Source organism: Globicephala melas, chromosome 3, assembly GCF_963455315.2.
Source record: "Globicephala melas chromosome 3, mGloMel1.2, whole genome shotgun sequence".
Classification (NCBI taxonomy): Eukaryota; Metazoa; Chordata; class Mammalia; order Artiodactyla; family Delphinidae; genus Globicephala; species Globicephala melas.
This window is the reverse complement of record NC_083316.1, coordinates 90,862,965-90,888,822: the sequence shown is the minus strand read 5'-3', so window position 1 is coordinate 90,888,822 and position 25,858 is coordinate 90,862,965. Positions and strand designations below refer to the sequence as shown.

General features: G+C 41.5%; 1 protein-coding gene across 5 annotated transcripts in view; it reads right to left on the bottom strand.

Annotated features, from left to right (window-relative positions):
• Window positions 1-25,858, bottom strand: part of MCC (MCC regulator of WNT signaling pathway) — a 464,937-nt gene that overhangs the window by 429,181 nt on the left and 9,898 nt on the right. Inside the window, exon 1 of one of the 5 annotated variants that reach the window (XM_030869889.3) lies at window positions 2,758-2,921. The exons of 3 other annotated variants lie outside the window; for them this stretch is intronic. In XM_030869889.3, the coding sequence (XP_030725749.2) occupies window positions 2,758-2,921 (164 nt within the window). Of the gene's footprint in view, window positions 1-2,083; window positions 2,099-2,757; window positions 2,922-25,858 lie in introns of those variants that run through there. One more of the 5 variants, XM_060296101.2, reaches the window with a different exon arrangement.

The following is a 25,858-nucleotide window of genomic DNA, read 5'->3' as shown; positions in this document are numbered from 1 at the left end:
ATTTTAGGACTGCGAGATAACCATGAGGATGAATGCTCCATGTGAAGAATGCAATGCAGAAAGATACAAGGAAGGTGGACATTGATACCACTCTGGAGCTGCTGCCTCAGCGTGGATGGCCCACCTCAAGACTTCTAGGTGTGACAGTCAACACTTATTTGTGATTCTATTATAGACAAACTGAAATCCTAAAGGATACAGCTATTTATGATTAGCATAAACTTGACATCTTTAGAAGAATTCAAGGTTTTCAAGGTTTTAAAGCAGAAAGCCCAACTCTCATGTTTAATAAAAGAGAAAATTCACAGCATTCCACACCTTATCTCCCACTGTACAGTGGTCAGTAAAGTCATTAAATAGGGGCAGCACGAAGGAGTGACATTGGAAAGGAAGTCATTATTTTCATTAACTCCATTCCTCAAGCATACCAAATAAACATATATTCCAATAAAACTGTGCTTGCTATGTAAACACACTTCTAGACAAGTTCTCTGGTGCCTGCTCTCAATGAGATTGCCATCCCTGAACTACTCCTATATGGAAATTCTGTCACAGCCTAAAAATAACTTCCAGGGCAACTCTGCCCACAGCTAAAGTTTTGGCTTTGGGTCCACTACTGCACATGCCTTCCAACTTTCAAGCAGATATATTAAAGTGATGTGGCTCAAGGAAGGATAACATTTTTTCCCACTTTTGCCCCAGCAGGTTTCTACCTTCATCTAAAATTCCTTCTTTAACATCATGCCCTCACAATGCTTCACCCTCCAAAACAAAGTTCTCAAACTGTGCTTAAAGAATTCATTATCCTTCAGTGCTCATATAGCCCCCATTCAAAACAATATGAGCATTTACACAGAAAGTGTAGTTCAGGTAAAGCAACATATTAATAGGATTAGTGGGAGGAAAGCAGAGAATTTTGCTAGTTTTCTATATGCACTCTTGCCCATGTGAAATTAAATTCTTTTTGCATTCTAACATGAAGAATGTAAATAGTTTTTATTATTGCAAATGAGATAACGGCTTTTCAAGTAGGAAAACAACAACAAAAAAACCCTAAACGGGACTTCCCTGGTGGCGCAGTGGCTAAGAATCTGCCTGCCAATGCAGGGGACAGAGGTTCAAGCCCTGGTCCGGGAAGATCCCACATGCCATGGAGCAACTAAGCCCGTGAGCCACAACTACTGAGCCTGAGAGCCACAACTACCGAAGCCAACATGCCTAGAGCCCGTGCTCCACAACAAGAGAAGCCACGGCAATGAGAAGCCCGCGCACCGCAACGAAGAGTAGCCCCCGCTCTCAGCAACTAGAGGAAGCCCGCGCATCAATGAAGACCCAACGCAGCCAAAAACAAATAAATAAAGTTAAAAAACCCCAAATCCTAAACTATAGGATGAAATTTTTTTAACCCAGAACCAAAACAGGGAAAGACTTCCAGATAAAAATCTATATGAGGTCAACTAGAGTTACATATTTTTTTCCATTTCATAACATAATTACTCCATACAGTTTTCTGATATCTTTCTAATGTTTCCCAATGAAACTTCAGAAAAGTAATAAAGTTCAGCTAAGAATTATCATAATTGAGTGAAGTCCCAAATAAATAATTAATTCTTTAACTGTCAAATTCTTTTACATGTCAAACCACCTGTTTCAGAGATTTTTTTTTTTAATTTGGGGGTGGGGAGGGATTCCCCACTCTTTTTTTCTCTAGGTAGGCAAGGACAAACTGCAGGAGGCATCCTGGAATTTTCAGAGGATCTTCGGCATCACCAAGACAAAGGCTAAAGAAAGATGTAGTACACAATTCAGGCTGCCTACGCCTTTGAAGGCAATTCACATTTCGGCGCGTACAGGCTTCAGCGCCCGGTGTCGACCTTTCATATAAGCATACCAGAAAACATTACGATTACCTTCTTCACCATCAGTGTCTGATAAGTTATAAAAATTTGGGCAGAAGTAATTATTTTGCCAAGCCCTGCCGCTTGACGTTGCAACACCGTCCCTGAAGGGGAGCTGGAGGCAAGCACAGCGAGGGTTAGGAGTGGTCGCGCAGAGGCGCCCCGAGACCCCTCCGGAGGCTCACCTGGTTAGAGCGCGGAGCCGGGCTAGGGCGTAGGGTCTACTTCCAGCCTCACCTCTAAACCCCTAGTTTGCACCTGGGCGCTTCGTTCCCCTCAGGCTAATAGGTTTATTAAATCAGTACTGAGCGGCAAACTATGCCCATTCTTTGGACTCCGAAGTTGGGAACGCAGGGTCTCTGTGCCACACGAAAGTTTTTCACAGCTTGTTTTCATGGTCAACTCTGTCACTGAGAGCGCATCCCTATCCTGGTCCGGCCCCGGGTCTGTCCACCGAGCAACCGGACAAGATCGCTGCCTGGTGGCCCAGCATCTTGACACCCACATCTGTAGGACAGCCTCTTCTATCGGGAACAAGTGGCCATAACTCGTCTCCCCACAGGCAGGAGCGCTCCGGGCTCCGGGGGGGAACTCCCATCCGAAAGAGATGTCTCCCAATGCCCAGACAAAGACGGCGCTGGGAAAAGTTGGACCAACTGGCACCTCCAGAAGACAAGCAGAGCAGCCCCTCGGCCTCAGTGGCCGAGCTGGCGACGCGCTCTCAGAGTCACAGGCAACTTTTCGCGTGAGCTTCTGAGCAACTTGCTGGAAGTTGGGGACGAGGGGGCAGAGGAGAGGTCAAGGGCAGCGCCGAGAGGCTGATCGCGCCCCAGCCTGTTTCGCGGACCTCCCCGAGTACCTGCTAATGTAGCCGTCGCCGTCGCCGTCGCACGTCTGGAAGAGGCGCCGCATCCTCTCCTCCTCGCCGGTGCTGGACGTGTCGCTGCTGCTGCTGCCGCTGCCGCCGCCGCCGCCGCCGCTGCTGCCGCTGCTGGCGCTCCCAGCCGCCGCCGCCGCCATCATGCGCCCGCTCCCTGCTCGGGAGGCGGAGGACGCGCGGCCGCGGGAGGAATCTGCGAGGCGCACACGCGCTCGCGGCCCCGAACCTGCCTGACGACTGAGCATGCCCAGTGGCCGCCCGGGCGCTCCAGGAGAGGGATTCCAGCTCTCCGGGTTTTGCCCGGCCTGGGAAGATGGGCGCTCTGCAGTCGCGGGAGTAGGCACCTTAGGGAAGAGGGAGGAGGGGGAGGACGCTCTTGGAGTCAGGGAACTGAGAGTGGCGACGGGGACGCGAGGGGAGGCCGCCCGGGTAGGGTGTCAGCGTCGTGCATCCGGCTAAGAAGCGGGCTCTCGACACCTGCGGACGCTCCAGGCTGAGGGAGCGTGTTCTCTGGCCAGAACTCTTTTCACTGCCCCAAGTCATGGATTTTTCAGGAAAAAGATAAACGCTTCCGTTTTTGCAAACTCAAAGCGGGGCTCGTGGTCCTACTCTGCTGGACTGCGCTGGATTCTGTACCCGTAACCCCAAGTAAGACCCGGAATGACTGATCTTTTATGCATTTTTAACTCCTATCAAGAAATCTAATCCTCCTTGGGTCTTCCGCACTAGACTGGGAACAGTCTGCGCTCCTACGTGGCATTGTGCACATTTGGTCCATTTCTGGAAATGGCTCACCCTCCTGACCTGGCATCACTAGAATTTGCCCCACCAGGTTTAATAACATCAAGAGGGAAAGTAATAAGTCTCATTTGATCCACACCACAGACACACCTGAAAGATGTCTTTATTATTGTCAACCCTATGATTTAGGAGGTAAAGTAGCTACCTCATGGAGTTATCTTGGTGATAAAATAAGATAGTATATAATGCACTTATGACAATGCCTGCCACCTACTAAGTGCTCAATAAACGTTAGCTCTCATTATCTCCAACTTATAAGAAAACTGAGGCACCGGAACTTGTTTAAGGTTTCAAGCTTCGTAAGCGTAAGGGCAGAGGCAAGCCCAGGCAGGCATTCTAACTCCAGAGCAGGAGCCCTTAAACATGGCAGTATCCTTCTACCACAGCAGAAAAGGAACCACAATGAACTAATTTGTGGTTTAGTGAATGACTCACTATTCTGTCCCAGACTCTGCCAGAGGTCTATGAAATCCTGTGGAAGTTTTAAAACACATCTGTAGATTCTTTGGCGCACCTCTCATCAAGAGGTGGAGTCTGTCTCCTCCCGTCCAACTTGAGTGGACCTTTGTGACTTGATTTCTGAGGCCAGGTTAGAAAAGAAAATACAGATTCCATTTGGGTGTCTCACTTGGGACACGGATCTTTGAAGCCTTGAACTACCTTGAAAAATGTTTGGCTATGCTGAAGCTACCATGCTGGAGAAACCATGTGGAGAGACCATGTAAAGACAGAAAGAGATGCCCAAGGAGCCTTAGGTGTTTGAGGCTTCCCAGCCCAGGTGCTACACCTGAGTGAGTCAGTGAGTGAGCCTTCAGAGGATGCTAGCCCTAGAAGCTGCAAATGCATGAGAGACCCTGAGCAATAATTGTCTGAGCCCAGCCAACCCCCAGAGATATTAAAAGGATTATTGTTTTAAGTCATAAGTTTTGAGGTGATTTGTCACGCAACAATAGATAACTAGGATACATTCATATGTTTTGAGACTGTCTGCCAGGTCATGAGGAAGGTGTCTCTGCCCTCTTCTCTCTTGTCTCTACCCCATCCACCTATTCCTACTTTAGTTCTTTTTAATTTTGTAAGTTCCCAGTATTTCAGAGCACTTAAAATCTTATGATGAATAGTATGCCATCTTAGAAAAGTCTTATCAATATACCCAATAATATTTGCTTAAAAGATGCTGTTAGCAATACAGATATTGCTGTCTACAACTGAACAAGGACTAATGCCCAAGTTTCAATAAATATTTAAAATCTTTATTTTTCCAATTTTTCATAAATAAGATTTTATTATTTTCTGACAGTAAACAGCCAGATAGGAGTTGTTACCTTCAAGTTCTCCTAGAAAGTTGATAATTTGGGGGGGAAAAAAGAAAAAAAGCATTCTTATAAATATGCATGGAGGGTCTGGAAACCCAAAAGGTTTTCCAGGATCTGAGTAGATCTCTTCATAACCAAACTCCATTTACACAGAAAGTGGAGTGTAAACCTCAACCAATTATATCTCAAAGCAAAGGATGTTTTTCTCCTGAGAGAATATGTGCATGACAGCTCTGGGGATTTAAGTTTAAACCATCTTGAATTAAATCTGAACACATAAAAAGTGGATCTCGACACATTTCCTAAACAACATTTGTTCATGCTTGAGTAACTCAGAAATGGCTGAACAGATAGGTTCAACCTACCAGAAAAAAAATTTGCTTCTGGGGCTTCCCTGGTGGCGCAATGGTTGGGAGTCTGCCTGACAATGCACGGGACACAGGTTCGAGTCCTGGTCTGGGAAGATCCCACATGCCGCAGAGCAACTGGGCCCGTAGCCACAACTACTGAGCCTGCACGTCTGGAGCCTGTGCTCCGCAACAGGAGAGGCCGCGACAGTGAGAGGCCCATGCACCGCGATGAAGAGTGGCTCCCGCTCGCCGCAACTAGAGAAAGCCCACGCACAGAAACAAAGATCCAACATAGCCAAAAAAAAAAAAAAAATTTCCTTCTGAGCTAATACGAAGCATATGAAATTTCAGCTGAAAAGGTTACTAGGAAAGGGAGAAATTTCTAAGACGTTGAAAATAGAGATGCCATATGAATATGAAGTTGATAAATGTAAAGTAGGAGCTTGGAATGAGAGCAATACCCATAACCATAAATCTAACAGTACTGGTTATATCATAATTTCAAAGGTTTTATGCATTTATTTGCGATGAGTACATAGCTCAACATTGTTGTCCTTATCCAGCTTTTTTCCTTCTCAGATTCCTCTTGGTTATAATAATACTTCATACTTATGTAAAACAGATCAAAATACACTGTATACATTACAAGATATACTGTCTTCCATGTCTAACGTTGCCAGTTAAAACAACTAAAACAAGAGCAGCACTGTGCAAACTTGATTATCTGGTACTTGCGCTTCCAAATTCTGTTTACCTGAACTAGAACTACACACTAGAGTTGGAAATGAGGATCCCTATGGTGCCTTTTCCCGGCCCTTCTCTCTTTCAGGTGTTTTTATTAGCCCAGCTAAGTTCCCATATCCCTCAAGAAGCCTTCCTTCACCTCCCCAGGTCACACTGATCTCCCAGACCCCTCCTAGCTTGAAGCACACATTTTGACAGCAGAATCATGTAGTTTAGTGGTGACTTGCCTCCGCCACCTGGAGCATCAATTATAACAGTGAGGTAGAGTTGAGGGGGCTTGACTATCTTTCACTGAGCCCTTGTCATAGATCAGTAATGGTGTTTAAATACTCTAATGCTACCTAGTGGGGGAAAGTGTTTATCATTCCTATTTATGGGGCAGGGGATGGCAAGTGAGGGGAATTAAATCCAAAAAGTTTAAGTAATGTGACCAAGTAAAGGAGCTGGAATTGAACTCATACCTTCCTGTCAAGCTCATGTTCTTCATGTTTACTTCACATTGTCTTAATATCAGGGCCAGTGCAATTCATGTTAGGCATTATACTTTTTGAGTGACACTGAAAAGGGATAACAATGATAAGCTTTACTATATTTGTTAGTCATATATTTACAATCATAGGAAGTTAACATGAGCTTTTACAATTTGTCCCAGGTTGGTTTTCTGGGAAGCAGACTCCAAGACAGAGTTTCACGTGCAGGATGCTTACTTGGGAGTGCCCTTGGTGCCCCAACATGTGTGGAAAGGAGGTGAAGGGAACAGCGTGGAAAGAGGGAGAAGTCACGCTATGATGTAGGCCCCAGCACATCCTTGTCTGACCTCACAGAAAGCTCTGGAGCTAAAATGGCCTATATTGGTTCCCTATTACTATTGTAACAAATTATCGCAAACTGACTGGCTTAAAACAGCACTAATATATTATCTTACAGTTCTGAAGGTCAGAAATTTGAAATGAGGGACTTTCCTGGTGGTCCAGCTGTTAAGCCTCTGCGCTCCCGATGCAGGGGGCCTGGGTTCAATCCCTGGTCAGGGAACTAGATCCCACATGCCGCAACTAAGACCCAGCACAGCTATATAAATAAATAAATAAATATTTTTAAAAATCAAAGAAAGAAATCTGAGATGAGTCTCACTGAGCTAAAATCGAAGTGGCAGCAGGGCCATGTTCCTTCTTCAGGCTCTAGCAGAGAGCCCATTTGCTTGCCTTTTCCACCTTATTCTCTTTCTTCACAGCTGGCTCCTCTTATTATGTCCATCATTCACTTAGTCTTCCAAGCCAGAAACCCCAGAGTCCTTGCCTCCCTCTGCCCCTCACTTCCCATCTCCTGTGAGCCACCACGTCCTGGTGAATCTACCTCCTTAATATCTCCTCATATTGGTCTCTTTTCTCTATCCCCATTACCACAGCTTTTAAAGAGGCTCCTATTATGTCTTTCAAATAATCTGGCCTTCCAACCCATTCTCAATGCTATAGCCCAAGTCCTCAGTATAAAATGAAAATGTGATCAGGTCCCTCCAGGCTTAAACTGTACCTCATTGACTCACCTTTGCCCTCAGGATAAAATCCTGCCTGCCAGCGAAACCTTCAAGGCCTTCCATGATCTGACCCCTTCTCTCCTGCTTCTTCCCTTGCCCCTGTGCTCCAGTGCAAGCCATGTTGACTTTTATTTTTCCTACATAAGCTATCCTCCCTTATGCTTATATGCCACTGTGGGAGTCTCATACTTTCCAACCAGAAATGAATGAAGGAGGTGGGGAGTTCATACCCCAACTCTAGCATCTTGGAAGGAACAAGACATCCAGGGACAACATGGGTAGTGGCAGTTATGAAGAGAAGAAAGCAGGCTGAGGCCTAGAGATCTGTGATTAATAAGGAAATAAGAGTGGGATTTAGAAGTTTGAGCACCTTTGTGGGTTTCTCCAAGAGGAAAAGCAAGGGAAATGTCTGGAGGAGAAAGAGAAATGTCACGACTGACTGAGGGAACCATGAACCCCTGGGACTTCCTGATCCCCACACCTCTCCAGTAGGCATTGGGCTATGACATTTTACCTATCTTCTCAGGCCCTTTCCTCTCTAATTAACAATGAAATTAATAATGACTAGTATTTACTGAGAATTTAATACGCACCAATCATTTTTCTTAAGTGCTTTAAACAGTGTCTTATTTAATTCTTACATCAAACTTAAGAGGCAGGTGGTTTTATTCCCATTTTACAGATGAGGGCACAGAAAAACATATGTCAAATGGCATGAAATAACTTTCCACAGTCGCACAGCTGGAAAAAGGAATAATTTGTTCATATTTCCGCCTAGACTCAGATTTAGAGAAAGTTGACATCTCTTAGCCAGCCTATCTCTTTTATCTGTGGGTAAGGACTTCGTTTTCATGGTAGTTTTTTTTTATTGTAAGATAATTATCTTATGATTTATCATAAATGTATTCAATTTTATCTCCTTTGTTTAATGATTGCCATGTGCATACAATGAACTTTCTCCTTGAGAAAAAGTGGAGTGTGATGATTATCTTTGTTAGATTATTGTTTTCTCCTTTAAGCAGATACACAGAATGAGAAATGGTTAATCGTGGCAGTTTGGGCTTTCTTAACTGAATTGAATTTAACGCAAGGTTAATTCAATCAACTGATTCAGTGGCCTTGTAGAGGCACGACCTTTTCCATGAGAGAACTAGAGATACAATTTATTAATGACATCATTCCAAAGCTCTATGTGTATAAACAAAAATCTTAAACGTGGAGGATACTCAAAAATGTGAGACACCATGAACCAGACTTAGTAGCATGTATTCGTGCCAACGCTTTACTGGCATCAGAGCCCAATGTCACATCAAATAAATAAGATGTCATAAAAACAGAGGAGGTTTTTAGCATCTAAATGTGTACTTTTCTTCCCCCATACCAAAGATATTTAGGAGGAAATATTTTAAAAACCAATATAAATAACAAGCCTCTAACAAACACAGCACCAATCGGAGTCTCAGATTTAAAAGTGCTGAAAAAACATCTTCCCTTGAGAGTCCATCTTCTCATATGTATTTCTCATGCAACTGTTTTTCATTCCAGCATATATATTGCATCAATCTCCATGTGAACAAATCAGATAATTATATTAAAAATACACTGTAATTGATATAAATGAAGCAGTAGAAGAATGGAAGCTGTGAGGAAGAGATATTTGAAAACAGAAGCCCATATTTTAAGAAATATGGTTTGTCTCAAAGGACCTCATTCTCTTTGTAGTTAGAAAATATCCTTATGTTCTAGCCTGAGCAAAATTAATTTGGATGCACTTTATCGTGAGACTTGTATGTGATGTTATTTCCTTGTCATCTGGTGGTCTGGACATAACCGACTTTCTGAGACCTGGCAACTAATAATTTTTAGAAATACGTTAACTCTTTCATGTGATGGGACCCATTTAGTAACCTACTGGTGCTGTGGACAAAATGCTACTCTAGTGGCCAACAGGAACTGTTGGTCCACAATTGCCTAAATTAAGTCTCAGGAGTAGAATAATGCTCTTGCTTGATATAAAAACAACAACCATATAATATTTCATATTTTTTGTGTGTGAGCCTATTGAAACCCAAGGTAATAATCAGGCTGTGTCTGGTAGACAACATACTAAGAAAAAGGATGTTGGCATGGCATCTTCAGCCATCTGGGTGGCTCAATGGGGTTACTGCTCAGAGCTGACTAGAAATTGTCTGGTGGATTTAATCAAAATAGACATCAGTTCTGGATAATTCAGACCAAAAGAATAACGCTTCCTCTTACTAGAGGGTCTTGAAGAGGGAATTTGAGATCAATGCGAACCATGTCTTCAATGCTTCCCTTTGCTGTGTGAAGGCAAAGTCTTGGCCTGAGTAGGATCACTGATGGGACCATGTGAGGGGCAGTGTTTTCGTTGATGGACAATTGGGAGCCATTTGGATACTCAAATTCCTTTTCCAAAAGTAACCATCATAACACCCATGAAGGTTCTTTTTGGTGTTACCATCCCTGAATGTTGCTAACAGAGAAAGTGGAAAACTTAGTGACAAAACTGAGAATTTGGATAAAATTATCCAGTCTTTGAACTGGACTCAAATTGAGTGGTAGTGTGTCCTGTTAGAATTCTGGTCACTCAACCTAAGAACACAAACTATTCAAATTAACAAAAACCAAAACAAAACAAAAAAACAAGTCATATGTGGTAAACAGGTGAGGGAAAGCAAGTGCATTTATTGATGTAATTAGCTAGTTTGATGGAAAGGTCAGTCAGTGAAAACAGTCGGAATAGCCTGTATGAATTGGTAAGACTTAGTTTAGCAGATATTTTTTCTGCATTTCCAACCATGTGATCATGACAGTACTGATGGAATAAGATACCATCCCTGCTTCAAATATCTCAAATAGGGGTCTCCCTGGTGGTGCAGTGGTTGAGAGTCCGCCTGCCAATGCAGGGGACACGGGTTCGTGCCCTGGTCCGGGAAGATCCCACATGCCGCGGAGCGGCCGGGCCCGTGAGCCATGGCTGCTGAGCCTGCGCGTCTGGAGCCTGTGCTCCGCAACGGGAGAGGCCTGCATACCGCAAAAAACAAACAAACAAAAATAAAACCAAATATCTCAAATATATAAATCAATACTTGCAGCTCAGTTCCATATACTGGTGATGGATGCATGAACAAGAATCAGAATTTCTATAGATTTTGAAGTAAAAAATTAGGGATGGGGGAAAGAAAGAGACTCAGGAGACGTGTTATATTTTCAGTGACAAAAAAATGGAATTTAAAAATAAGTGACTGGGAATTCCCTGGCAGTCCAGTGGTTAGGACTCCCGGGTTTAATCCCTGTTTGGGGAACTAAGATAACCGCAAAGCCATGTGGCGTGGCCAAAAATAAAAAAAAAAAATTTAATTAAAAAAATAGGGACTTTTCTGGTGGCTCAGTGGTTAAGAATCCATCTGCCAATGCAGGGGACACAGGTTTGATCCCTGGTCTGGGAAGATCCCACATGCCGCGGAGCAACTAAGCCCGTGCGCCACAACTTCTGAGCCTGTGCTCTAGAGCCCGCGAGCCACAACTACTGAGCCCATGTGCCATAACTACTGAAGCCCGCGTGCCTAGAGCCTGTGCTCCACAACAAGAGAAGCCACTGCAATGAGAAGCCTGCGCATCGCAACAAAGAGTAGCCCCCACTCACCACAACTAGAGAAAGCCTGTGCACACAGCAACGAAGACCCAACGCAGCCAAAAAATAAATAAAATAAATTAATTTAAATAAAAATAAGTGACCAAATGGCCTTAAGTTTCCCCTCAGCTTGGCAACTTTAGAAAGGCTTGCTTCTGACTCTAGGCCCTGACCTCCCTTTTCTTAGAGCAATTCTTTAGAAAACTTGTAATTGTAAATTTTTTCTCTGCCCTTTGAGATGTAAACCTTCTTAAAAGCGGCTTGCCAGTTTTACAACCCAAGACTGTATTTCTCAAGGACCTGGGAACCATTCCTTTGAAATGTAATCATCAGGAATATGGCACCCCCATACTCACTCTCTGTGGGAGGGAGAAGCCTAACTTCTATGGTACCAACTGGCAAACACATGGCCTCATCACAGAGAAAACCATTTACCTAATCAGGAATAACTCAATGTGCTGGACACATCCCATTGATTAGCCCCCTTCTAAAGTCCCCAAGTACTCTTCCACTAGCTCATTTTGCTCTTAAAAACCCTCCTGCCCTTTGTTTCAGTGGAGTTAAGATTTGGTTCTGGATCCTCTCCTCAATTGCAATAGCTTTGGATTAGGTCTTCCTTGCCTGTTTAACTTTGCTGCAATTTTGCTCCGACAACACAAAGTCAACAAGTAGACAAGAAAGGAGGACCTCTCCAGCAGAGAGCAAAGCATTGGTCAAGGCCTGGAAGCATCATACTCTGCTATGTATATGGGGAGATCTACCCGTATTTGCTACGTAAGTGAGGCTACAGTCCCTTCTGCCCACACTCCACTTTATGTACACTTGTATCTGAGAATTTTCCATCTCCACCCCATCAGCAGTGCCAGGACAGAGTTAGGTGCATTTCTGAGAATCCACCTAGTATCTTCTCTCCCTCCCAGCCTGGAGGAATCTCATCCAAGACCTACATCTTCAGTCCTCTCCTATTACTGTTTCCCTCTGCTCCCTCCATACAATCCCCTAGCTGGGTGGGTTTGAATACAAACCACCCTGCCTTAGTCCTCTCCTGGGGCAAGGGGGGGAGTTTGGCTAACTGTCTGAATACGGCATAAAGAAAATGGAAAACTGAGGCAGAAAACATAAATTAATAACTCAACAAAATTTACCAGACCAAGTCCAACCTCCTCTGTTAAGCAGTCTTGAGTCCCAAACTGATCTAAAAGCCATACATCTGTGGTCTCAAAGCCCCACCTACCCAGCTAATGGGGTCTCAGCTCTGGGACACTCCCGCATTGAGTCCAGAAGTACAGAATTCTCTTCAGTCTGTTTCCTCTTCAGATCTGCGACTAGAACTCTCCAGTAGTCACTCAGTCTTTTTCATCTTTCGATGAAAAGGTCCTAAGAGGTCTACTAGTGTAATTCTGCCATTTTATACAAAGGAAACTAAGGCCCAGGGAACTGTGAGCACAAACCTATATGCATGAAGCTGGTCAATCACACAGTCTGGATTGGCACCCAGAACTCCTAACTGTCTGTTTAGGGCTTGCCCCCTCTACTGCACCCTGAGCTACTGAGCTCCTGTAGGCAAACTGCTAGATCCTTCTAGATTTCAGATTCCTTCTCTGCAAAATGGGGTAACAGTAACTACTTTACAGGGTTATTATGAAGAGAAATGAAATGCCTAATCACTTTGGTGCAGTCTGACAGTTTGTGTTCCATAAATACTAGATCTCTAGCCAGTTCTCTTCTTTCCTTTCTCATAGCGTTTATCACACTGCGCTGATATCATTTATCTATGTCTCTATATCAGTTCATTACAAGCTCCTTCGCTGCAGGTTCCTTCAGGTATATATTTGATTTCACCCAGTATGGTTGCCTAATAAATGTCTGTTAAAGAAATGAAATAACAAAGTCCTTTAAAAGAGGTGTAAAAACAGCTGCAGGTTTTGTGGGCACCAAAACTGCTTACAAGTAACCCCCTGAGGGAGGAGGTAATGGGAAGGTTTAGTCCAATGTGCACTGATTTTCTGTTTGTGATGATGAAAAACTTCTGGGAATGGGTAGTGGTGATGGTTGCACAATTTGTGAATATACTTAATGCCACGGAATTGTGTATTTAAAAATGGTAAATTTTATGTTTTTTGATGTTTTTACCACAGTAATAATAACGAATCCTCCTGAGAAGTGGCATCCGTAGAGAACATTTATAGTATTGCAGGAGAATGGAGTCTATGTTTAGACCAATTGGAGGCTTGACCTGGATCTGGAAGTTACTCCCCAGCAAAAGGAGGATGGGATGTGATTCTCTCTGAGCTCCACACCTGTGGCAGGCACGGGCAGCAGCCAGAGCCATACAGACATTCTTCCTGTTGGTGCAGAGAGGAGCTGTTACTTGGCAAGAAGTGACCGGTGGGGAGTTCCCTGGCAGTCCAGTATTTAGGACTTGGCGCTTTCACTACCGTGGGCCTGGGTTTGATCCCTGGTCGGGGAACTAAGATCCTGTAAGCTGCGTGGCATGGCCAAGCAAAAAAAAAAAAAAAAGAAAGACTGGTGGCAGCCATCTTGGGGAGAATATATTCAAAAACTTTAAATACAGTGGACAATCGCGTATTTTAAATCTGAATGTTTAGGACCTGCAGATATAGAGACTAAGAGAATTTTGTATTTTCATAATATTACAGCACTGACTCCTAAGGACTTAGACCTTCCCTTGAACCTGGACAGGTTGCTCATGAGTCACTGGCAACCTCCCCAGCATTAAACCTCATTTCTGTCTCCGTCTTCTTGCTGGATGCCCGTGCCCTATCATGTCAGACCACAGCATTGCTCTCACCTATGGAAGAGTTAAGCCAGAGGGAGCTTGCAGGTAAAGAAGACTTCGCCTATTATTAGGCAGCAAGTGATGGAAAAGTCAAGATTCCTCATGTCCAGAGTGCATAGGTTAGGCAAGCAGTGCTTCTGATAGAACAGGACCTTTGTCAGGCTTCTCGTCAGGATGTGCAGCCAAACTAGGGAGGTCCCTAAAATACTCTGAACAAGCCCCCTGGTCTCAAAGAGGAAGAGTTCTGACTCCTGGTTCCCTTTCTCTCCTTCTTCCCTATTTGAGGAGGGAGCAATTAGAAATCATGCAAGTAAATGTGAAATATGGAACTTTTCTTTAAATTATGAATGTTTTTTGTAGTTGATTTTAAAAATCATGACTAGTCTTTTATCGCCACCTCGTGGCAAATATTGGGCTTTGCAATGGACATTTAATTTTTCAATCAGCTCTAAATTCTACCTTTATTTGCTGCCTAAATACTGCTTGGAGACAGATAGCATATGAGAAATCTTAAATTAACTAAGGAGACTAAATATTAGAAATTCAAATATAGGGGTTATTTCAGAATGCTTTCTAAGCCCTTAAGTTTCCAGATTTACCAAAAGGACACATATGACTGAGACTTGGTTCTAAGGTTGTGATGATAATAAAAACAATCATTGTAATAATATAGCTAACATCTATTGAGTGCTTATTATGTTCCAGAAAACATTCTAATACTTTTCAGTACTACTCATTTACCCCACATCAACTCTATGAGGTAAGTTCTCTTTTATACAATTTTTAAAAGAGAAAACTGAGATAAAGCGAGTTAAAATTTTCCCCCAAGATCAACCACCTATTAACAAGGTAAAGCCAAGATTGAAAACCCAACAGTCTAGTTCCAGAACCTTAAGTCTCCGTAGCATAGCGTCAACACGTACATTAGTACTGTGGAATCAAAATTCTCCCCATTAATCTAATGCTCGCTTATCCTTTAACTAGAACGTGGTTAAGCGTCAAATGTATGGGAAAGACAGAAGTGCCATAGGAATTCACAGATAGAATTTGACAAAAGCATTTCTCAGAGAAGTTTCAGAGACAGCAGGAACTTGACTTCAAACTTTGGGGTGAAGTAGAAAGGTACAGAGGAGGAAGCATGGCCCAAATAAGAAGGGACAGCAGTGGAGGAAGGGAGGGAGGGTGGGTGCCGGGAACAGAACCAGGTAGATGAAGCAGAGAACAGGAGGACTTGCAGGGGAAGAGAGGAAAGTCAGAAAGGTCAGTCTGGGCCATATTGTTCGTGGAGGATCTTAACATCAGATTAAGTTAGATCTTTAGCCGGGTAGTTACAGAGAATTATTGCGAGTGTGGATAACATGGATTACCTTGCCTTTGTAATATTTTAAAAGCTAGATATGTCCAATGTAGAAAACTTGGAAACCAGTAAAGAGAAAGCTAAAAGACCATCTGTAACTCCATCTCTCTTTGTATTACTTGGAATATATTTCCATTCTTTTTTTTTTTTGCGGTACGCGGGCCTCTCACTGTTGTGGCCTCTCCCGTCGCGGAGCACAGGCTCCGGATGCGCAGGCTCAGCGGCCATGGCTCACGGGCCCAGCCGCTCCGCGGCATGTGGGATCTTCCCGGACCGGGGCACGAACCCGTGTCCCCTGCATCGGTAGGCAGACCCCCAACCACTGCGCCACCAGGGAAGCCCTCCATTCTTTATATTACACACAACCCCCTTTTTCCCCCAAATAATACTGTTATTGCACTTTATGTAATAATTATACAGCATTTTAATGTTTTGGTTTTGTCTTTTATTACAGTGTATATCTATTATAAACAAAATAGAAGCATAAACATTAAAAGCAAAACTAAAATTATAAGCAATTCCAAGCTCCTACTATTAACAATCACTATTGTATGTGTATGCATGTATTTATCTGTGTATCCTTTTGAAAAAAATATAGATCCTATTCAAAAATAGAATAATAATTCATAAACGGTTTTAGACCCTATAGTTTTCTCTTAATGTATTATGAACATGTTACTATGTTGACATATGTATTTTTACAGCAAAATTTAATGGCTGCATCCTATACAAAATAATTTACTCAATTAATCTCATACTTTTAATTGCCTCTGCATCTTTGTTGAAAATCAATTAAGCATATGTGTGTGGGTCTATTGCTAGATTCTGTATTCCGTTCTACTTATGTATTTGTCTTCTTAATTCTAATATCACAACCTTGATCAGTGTAACTTTATACTAAAACTTGAAGTCAGAGAGTATAAATTAGCCAACTTCTTTTTCAAAGTTGTTTTGGCTATTCTACATCCTTTGCATTTCAACATGAATTTTAGAATTAGCTGTCAACATCTACAAAGGAGTTTGCTGAGATTTTAATTGGGATTGTGTTATACCTATATAGCAAATTGGAGAGAATTGATATTTTATCCATGTTTATCCATAAACATGGCATTTCTTCTCTATTCATTTAGGAGTTCTTTATTTTCTTTTTTTAAAGATTTATTTATTTATTTATTTATTTATTTTATTTTTGGTTGTGTCGGGTCTTAGTTGCAGCACACGGGATCTTTCGTTGTGGCACGTGGGCTCTTCATTGTGGTACGCGGGCTTCTCTCTAGTTGTGGCGTGCGGGTTTTCTCTTCTCTAGTCGTGGCACACAGGCTTCAGGGCACATGGGCTCTGTAGTTGTGGTGCGTGGGTTCCAGAGCGCGTGGGCTCAGTATTTATGGCACTTGGGCTTAGTTGCCCTGCACCTTGTGGGATCTTATTTCCCTGAGCAGGGATCAAACCTGTGTCCCCTGCATTGTAAGGCAGATTCTTTACCACTAGACCACCAGGGAAGTCCCAGGAGTTCTTTACTTTCTCTCATTATATTTGTAGTGCACAGGTCTTCCACATTTTTTTCTTATATTTATATCTAAGTAGTTCACGTTTTATGTGATCATAAATGGTATTGTTATTTTAATTTCAATTTCCAATTGTTTGCTGCTAGTATATTGACCACACATCTTCCAACCTTGCTAAACTTACTTATTGGCTCTAGTAAATATATAGATATATAGATTCCGTAGGATTTTCTATATAGATGATCAAGTCATCTGTGATTACAGACAATTTTACTTCTTCGTCTCCAATCACGATGTCTTTTATTTCTCTTTTTTGCCTGGTGGACTGGTGAAAACCTCCAGTACGATGTGGAATAGAAGTGGTGAGAGTAGACATCCTTGCCTGTTTCCTCATCTTAGCAGGAAGAAGTTCGCCTTTCATCATTATGTTAGCAGTACATAGATGTCCTTTGTCAGGTTGAGGCTATTACTTCTGTTCCCAGTTTGCAGTGTTTTTATCAGGATCGAAGTCGGGTATTTGTCAAATGCCTTTTCTTCATTATTGAGATGATGATATTGTTTTCCTTTTTTAGTCTGTTAACGTGGTAAGTTACATTGATTGGCTTTTCGAATGCTAAACTAACTTTGCACCCCTGAGATGAACCCCTCTTGGTAACGATGTATTATCCTTTTAATATGGTGTTAGATTTGATTTGATTCAATGTCTTCAACAGATACCTAGTCCCTGACTAATTTTCCCAAATCACTGATTTTATGAGGTCAATATTTTCTCAGAAACTAATGATCCACAATATAATTTATTAAAGCATTATGGAAATTTGTCCCAAATTAGAAAGAGCCAAGATGTCCAACAAGAGAGAATTATTAAATACAATTTGGTATATCAATAATTATGCAATCAGAAACAACATGTTATAGAAAAAATTGATCTGAAGAAAGTATTTGCACATTATTGAATATGAAGGAAAGCATGAAACAAGCCACCTAACAGTATGTACAAATTCTATAAAAAGTAAACACTCTTTGACTCAGAATTTTTGCTTCTTGAAATTTACCTAAGAAAATACTAAAGAATGGGTGCAACGATTCCAAGTTCATCTTCGTCCAAGAATTGTGGGGTTTTTTTCTGTTGTTTGTTTGTTTTCGGTACGTGGGCCTCTCAGTGTTGTGGCTTCTCCCGTTGCAGAGCACAGGCTCTGGACGCACAGGCTCAGCGGTCATGGCTCACGGGCCCAGCCGCTCCGCGGCATGTGGGATCTTCCCAGACCGGGGCACAAACCCGTGTCCCCTGCATCAGTAGGTGGACTCTCAACCACTGCACCACCAGGGAAGCCCAAGAATTGTTCTTAATAGCACAAAAATTAGAAACAACCTACAAGTCCAAAAATATGGGATTGAATTTCTGTTTGCAATCAAGATAGAGTAACAAAAGACATACAAAGTATGTTCTGTGACCACAATGGAATTAAATTAGAAATCAATAACAGAAAGTTATCTGGACAAAACCCTACTTGGAAATTAAGTGACACACTTTTAAATAACCCATGAGTCAAAAAAGAAATCTAAAGTGAAATTAGGAAAAATTTTAACTGAATAAAAATGAAAACATAGCATAAGAAATTTTATGGTATACAGCTAAAGAAGTAATATTACCTAAAGCAGTAATATAGGGGGAATATTCTTCCTGTATATACCTATATTAAAAAAGGAGAAAGACCTTGAGTCAATGGCATCAGCTTCCACCTTCAGCAACAAATGTCAAATTCCTTAAAAGATACAAACCACAAGCCTTATTCAAGAAGAAGTAGATAACCTGAGGAGCCCGATATCTACTGAAGATATTGAATTTGAAACTTTAAACCTTCCCGTAAAGAAAATTCCATTCTCAGATTTGGGCTGAGAAGGACTGGAAGTAGGGAAATGTATTCCATACCATTAAGATTCTAATATAATACTATAAACATGAGGTTGTGGTGGTGACAGAAGAATGAAGACGTCAGGATGGGTGGAAGAAATATTAAAACAAAAGATTTAAAAGACTTATTGACTGATGTAGGAATTCAAATTAGTTTATCTTTAAAGCAGTGGCATTTTAAGGTAAAATTGGGTCTTCAGTTTTATCTTTAAAATATCTATTTTCTTAACATTTATTCTCACTTGTCAGGCAGTAATATTTTCTAATTACTCAATAAGGGTTTCTTCATAGAAGGAAACCAGGGCAAATGTGTCTAAAGCAATTATATCTGAGAAAGAACAGGATTCATATAACTCCACATTACCTTCTAAGAAATTCTTAGTCCCTTTTGAATTATATCCTTTCCACATAAAGAAATAGCAAATTTGAGAACTATCTCTATCTTATTATACCTTTATTTGTTACCCTGCAATGTGTAGAAGCAAAACCTGTTTGGTCACTTGACTAGAGAAGGAGAACTCATACTGTCTTCCTGTCAATAAATCCCTGAGAGGACATAGCCCACCCCTGGTTCCTGCAGTGCCTCCGGAGTGCCTGGAGCTGGGCAGCAGCTTGTTGGGCTTGTTCAATGGATGGAGAAGGCCCATGTCTAAGCCTTCCACTCACATCTTTCTTTACCCACCTCCTTTCCTTTGTACTTCTCTTTCCTACCTCTCTCGCCTTATAATATTTTTAAAATTTATTTTTTATTGAAGTATAGGTGAATTACAATGTTGTGCTAATTATTGCTGTACAGCAGTGACTCAGTTATATATATGTATACATTCTTTTTTTCATATTCTTTTCCATTATGGTTTATCACAGGATATTGATATAGTTCCCTGTGCTATACAGTAGGACCTTATAATTTTTGAATGCTAAGATCTAAGAAATGTTCATTATTCTGTGCCTTGCACAATTTATCTCTTGTTTTAGCAGATTATTTAGCTCTTTGCTCAAAATTTTAAAAATAAGATCTGTCATCTCATTTTAAGTTTTCTTCTGAGCACTTACCTAAAACCGTTTGCCCTGGCCGGGTCGTCACAGTCACAGCGAGGTTACAAAATAGATGCCTGGTGTCATTGCTATCAGGAGACTCGATCAATGGCCAGGTACAACTCATTAGACTGAGAAACAAATTTCTTCACAAACCCCCCAGAAAAATAGGAAGTACACTATATGTTTCTCTATGGCTCATTTAATGTCGAAAAGCAATACTATGATGATCTAAACATGCTTGAAGAAAGCCCAGTTTCCGTTTACCTTTTGGTCTTCGGGAATTTTCTAGTAGGTCAGTTGCATAACTACCTCAACCACAAACTCAGTTTCACAGCAGTCAAGAAGCAACAACTTTAAATTTTTCAATTTATGAATTATTTCCCTCATTCCTTGAGCTCCACTTGCAACTTTGATGGTCTTAAGCTGTTTAAATCCCCTTTATGTCATGTGCATGTAATAACATCGGTAATGACTACTCACCCCAATCCTACCTAAAGCTTAAAAACACTCTGAACTTCTCCACTACCGCCTCAGCATTCATTAATGAAATCTCTGAAGTGAACACATTGGAAGCATTTATACCATGTGATGTAAATTTCTGTTTCGTGTAAATGCTGGCAGCCCAAAACTCTCCTGATAATGTTTTTTTTTTTTTCACTTTGAAATAGTTCAGTGTGTTACCTTTAAAAAAGATAGATGCTTTCTTATATAAATGTAGTTCCATTATTGCTTTTAATAATATTCTTTAGAATTCCTTAATATTTCTAATTAACGTTCTGTAGTATAATGGTTTTTTAGGCACAATAAATATCATTCTATTTTCAATCATTTTGTTAAATACTTACTGACTTTGTACCTTGGGAAAGTTACTTAAATTTTGTAAGCAGGGGTGTGTTAGAACAGGAGCCAGCTTGCAAGAGCCAATTGTTAAACTTTCAGGAATTTTGCCTAAAAGATTTTAAACCTTTGGAGGCTTGAAACAAGCCATGGTAGGAGTATTTACCACAGATAGTGTCAAATGCTACAAATGGGGGCATTTTTTTCCCCATAGAAAGCTGGTTTACCTCTAGGCCTTAGTTTCTTCATCCATAAAATGAAAAAAAAAATTCCAATCTGTATTGGACTTATTCACTTGCAGTAAACAGAATCTCTCTGCTAGTTTTGTTTTGCTTTTCATTTGGCTGTGCTGCATGGCTTGCGGGATCTTAGTTCCCTGACCAGGGATTGAACCCATGGCCTTGGCAGTGAAAGCGTGGAGTCCTAACCACTGGACTGCCAGGGAATTCCCTCTGCTAGTTTAAATAGAAAAGGAATTTTCCAGAGAGCACTATTGAGTTGTAGGGAAGACTGATAAAATCAGTTATAGTTTGAGGTCTCAAAAATAAATCTGAGGGGCTTCCCTGGTGGCACACTGGTTGAGAATCTGCCTGCTAATGCAGGGGACACGGGTTCGAGCTCTGGTCTGGGAAGATCCCACATGCCGCGGAGCAACTAGGCCCGTGAGCCACAACTACTGAGCCTGCGCGTCTGGAGCCTGTGCTCTGCAACAAGAGACGCTGTGATAGTGAGAGGCCCGCACGCTGCGATGAAGAGTGGCCCCCACTTGCTACAACTAGAGAAAACCCTCAAACAGAAATGAAGACCCAACACAGCCAAAAATAAATAAATAAATAAATAAAATAAAATAAATAAATCTGAGAGTCATAGCATAAAACTAGGCCAACTCGGGAGGATAACGCATGCTGCGGAGTGGCTCAGCCCGTGAGCCGTGGCCGCTGAGCCTGCGCGTCCGGAGCCTGTGCTCCGCAACGGGAGAGGCCACAACAGTGAGAGGCCTGCGTACCACACACACACACACAAAGAAAAACAAAAAAAACTAGGCCACCAAGGGACCTATTGCCTCTTTCTATGTTCGGGAAGCCACCTGTCCATTTGGGAAGCTGCTGCTGTGGTTACCAGTTATTTATTTATTTACTTATTTATTTATTTATGGCTACACTGGGTCTTTATTGCTGTGTACAGGCTTTCTCTAGTTGAGGCGAGCAGGGACTACTCTTTGTTGCAGAGCGCAGGCTTCTCATTACAGTGGCTTCTCTTGTGGTGGAGCACGGGCTCTAGGCGCGCAGGCTTCAGTAGTTGTGGCTTGCCGGCTCTAGAGCACAGGCTCATTAGTTGTGGTGCACGGGCTTAGTTGCTCCGTGGCACATGGGATCTTCTGGGACCAGGGCTCGAACCCGTGTCCCCTGCTTTGGCAGGATTCTTAACCACTGCACCACCAGGGAAGCCTGGTTACCAGTTTTAAAACTACTTTGCTTCTACCATGACCACGAAAGCCTCTCTGATCAAGAAGCCGCTGCAAGTATCTTTTCTGACCACAACGCTATAAGACTAGATATCAATTACAGGAAAAGATCTGTAAAAAATACAAACACATGGAGGCTAAACAATACACTACTTAATAACGAAGTGATCACTGAAGAAATCAAAGAGGAAATCAAAAATTACCTAGAAACAAATGACAATGGAGACACAACGACCCAAAACCTATGGGATGCAGCAAAAGCAGTTCTAAGAGAGAAGTTTATAGCAATACAATCCTACGTTAAGAAACAGGAAACATCTCGAATAAACAACCTAACCTTGCACCAAAAGCAATTAGAGAAAGAAGAACAAAAAAACCCCAAAGTTAGCAGAAGGAAAGAAATCATAAAAATCAGATCAGAAATAAATGAAAAAGAAATAAAGGAAACAATAGCAAAGATCAATAAAACTAAAAGCTGTTTCTTTGAGAAGATAAACAAAATTGATAAACCATTAGCCAGACTCATCAAGAAAAAAAGGGAGAAGACTCAAATCAATAGAATTAGAAATGAAAAAGGAGAAGTAACAAGTGACACTGCAGAAATACAAAAGATCATGAGAGGTTACTACAAGCAACTCTATGCCAATAAATGGACAACCTGGAAGAAATGGACAAAATCTTAGAAATGCACAACCTGCCAAGACTGAATCAGGAAGAAATAGAAAATATGAACAGACCAATCACAAGCACTGAAATTGAAACTGTGATTAAAAATCTTCCAACAAACAAAAGCCCAGGACTTTTGTTTCATTTGGCTGTGCTGCATGGCTTGCGGGATCTTAGTTCCCTGACCAGGGATTGAACCCATGGCCTTGGCAGTGAAAGCGTGGAGTCCTAACCACTGGACTGCCAGGGAATTCCCTCTGCTAGTTTAAATAGAAAAGGAATTTTCCAGAGAGCACTATTGAATTGTAGGGAAGACTGATAAAATCAGTTATAGTTTGAGGTCTCAAAAATAAATCTGAGGGGCTTCCCTGGTGGCACACTGGTTGAGAATCTGCCTGCTAATGCAGGGGACACGGGTTCGAGCTCCGGTCTGGGAAGATCCCACATGCCGCGGAGCAACTAGGCCCGTGAGCCACAACTACTGAGCCTTCAGCTTCACAGGCGAATTCTATCAAACATTCAGAGAAGAGCTAACACCTATCCTTCTCAAACTCTTCCAAAATATAGCAGAGGGAGGAACACCCCCAAACTCATTCTACGAGGCCACCATCACCTTGATACCAAAACCAGACAAGGATGTCACAAAGAAAGAAAACTACAGGCCAATATCACTGATGAACATAGATGCAAAAATCCTCAACAAAATACTAGCAAACAGAATCCAACAGCACATTAAAAGGATCATACACCATAATCAAGTGGGGTTTATTCCAGGAATGCAAGGATTCTTCAATATACGCAAATCAATCATCGTGATACACCATATTAACAAATTGAAGGAGAAAAACCATATGATCATCTCAATAGATGCAGAGAAAGCTTTCAACAAAATTCAACACCCATTTATGATAAAAACCCTCCAGAAAGTAGGCATAGAGGGAACTTTCCTCAACATAATAAAGTGCATATATGACAAACCCACAGCCAACATCGTCCTCAATGGTGAAAAACTGAAAGCATTTACACTAAGATCAGGAACAAGACAAGGTTGCCCACACTCATCACTCTTATTCAACATAGTTTTGGAAGTTTTAGCCACAGCAATCACAGAAGAAAAGGAAATAAAAGGAATCCATATCGGAAAAGAAGTAAAGCTGTCACTGTTTACAGATGACATGATACTATACATACAGAATCCTAAAGATGCTACCAGAAATTTACTAGAGCTAATCAATGAATTTGGTAAAGTAGCAGGATACAAAATTAATGCACAGAAATCTCTGGCATTCCTATACACTAATGATGAAAAATCTGAAAGTGAAATCAAGAAAACACTCCCATTTACCATTGCAACAAAAAGAATAAAATATCTGGGAATATACCTACCTAAGGACACAAAAGACCTGTATGCAGAAAATTATAAGACACTGATAAAAGAAATTAAAGATGATACAAATAGATATAACATGTTCTTGGATTGGAAGAATCAGCAATGTGAAAATGACTCTACTACCCTAAGCAATCTACAGATTCAATGCAATCCCTATCAAACTACCACTGGCATTTTTCACAGAACTAGAACAAAAAATTGCACAGTTTGTATGAAAATACAAAAGACCCCGAAGAGCCAAAGCAATCTTAAGAAAGAAAAACGGAGGTGGAGGAATCAGACTCGCTGACTTCAGACTCTACTACAAAGCTACAGTCAACAAGACAGTATGATACTGGCACAAATACAGAAATATAGATCAATGCAACAGGATAGAAAGCCCAGAGGTAAACCCATGCACATATGGTCACCTTATCTTTGATAAAGGGCAGGAATGTACAGTGGAGAAAGGACAGCTTCTTCAATAAGTGGTGCTGGGAAAACTTGACAGGTACATGTAAAAGTATGAGATTAGATCACTCCCTAACACCATACACAAAAATAAGCTGAAAATGGATTAAAGACCTAAATGTAAGGCCAGAAAGTATCAAACTCTTAGAGGAAAACAGAGGCAGAACACCCTATGACATAAATCACAGCAAGATCCTTTTAGACCCACATCCTAGAGAAATGGAAATAAAAACAAAAATAAACAAATGGGAAATAATGAAACTCCAAAGCTTTTGCACAGCAAAGGAAACCATAAACAAGACCAAAAGACAACCCTCAGAATGGGAGAAATTATTTGCAAATGAAGCAACTGACAAAGGATTAATCTCCAAAATTTATAAGCAGCTCATGCAGCTCAATAACAAAAAAATAAACAACCCAATCCAAAAATGGGCAGAAGACCTAAATAGACTTTTCTCCAAAGAAGATATACAGACTGCCAACAAACACATGAAAGAATGCTCAACATCATTAATCATTAGAGAAATGCAAATCAAAACTACAATGAGATATCATCTTACACCCGTCAGAATGGCCATCATCAAAAAACCTAGAAAGAATAAATGCTGTAGAGGGTGTGGAGAAAAGGGAACACTCTTGCACTGCTGGTGGGAATGTGAATTGGTACAGCCACTAAGGAGAACAGTATGGAGGTTCCTTAGAAAACTACAAATAGAACTACCATATGACCCAGCAATCCCACTACTGGGCATATACCCTGAGAAAACCATAATTCAAAAAGAGTCATGTACCAAAATGTTCATTGCAGCTCTATTTACAATAGCCCGGAGATGGAAACAACCTAAGTGTCCATCATCGGATGAATGGATAAAGAAGATGTGGCACATATATACAATGGAATATTACTCAGCCATATAAAGAAACGAAATTGAGCTATTTGTAATGAGGTGGATGGACCTAGAGTCTGTCATACAGAGTGAAGTAGTCAGAAAGAGAAAGACAAATACCGTATGCTAACACATATATATGGAATTTAAGAAAAAAAATGTCATGAAGAACCTAGGGGTAAGACAGGAATAAAGACACAGACCTAGCAGAGAATGGACTTGAGGATATGGGGAGGGGAAGGGTAAGCTGTGACAAAGTGAGAGAGTGGCATGGACATATATACACTACTAAACGTAAAGTAGATAGCTAGTGGGAAGCAGCCGCATAGCACAGGGGGATCAGCTCGGTGTTTTGTGACCACCTAGAGGG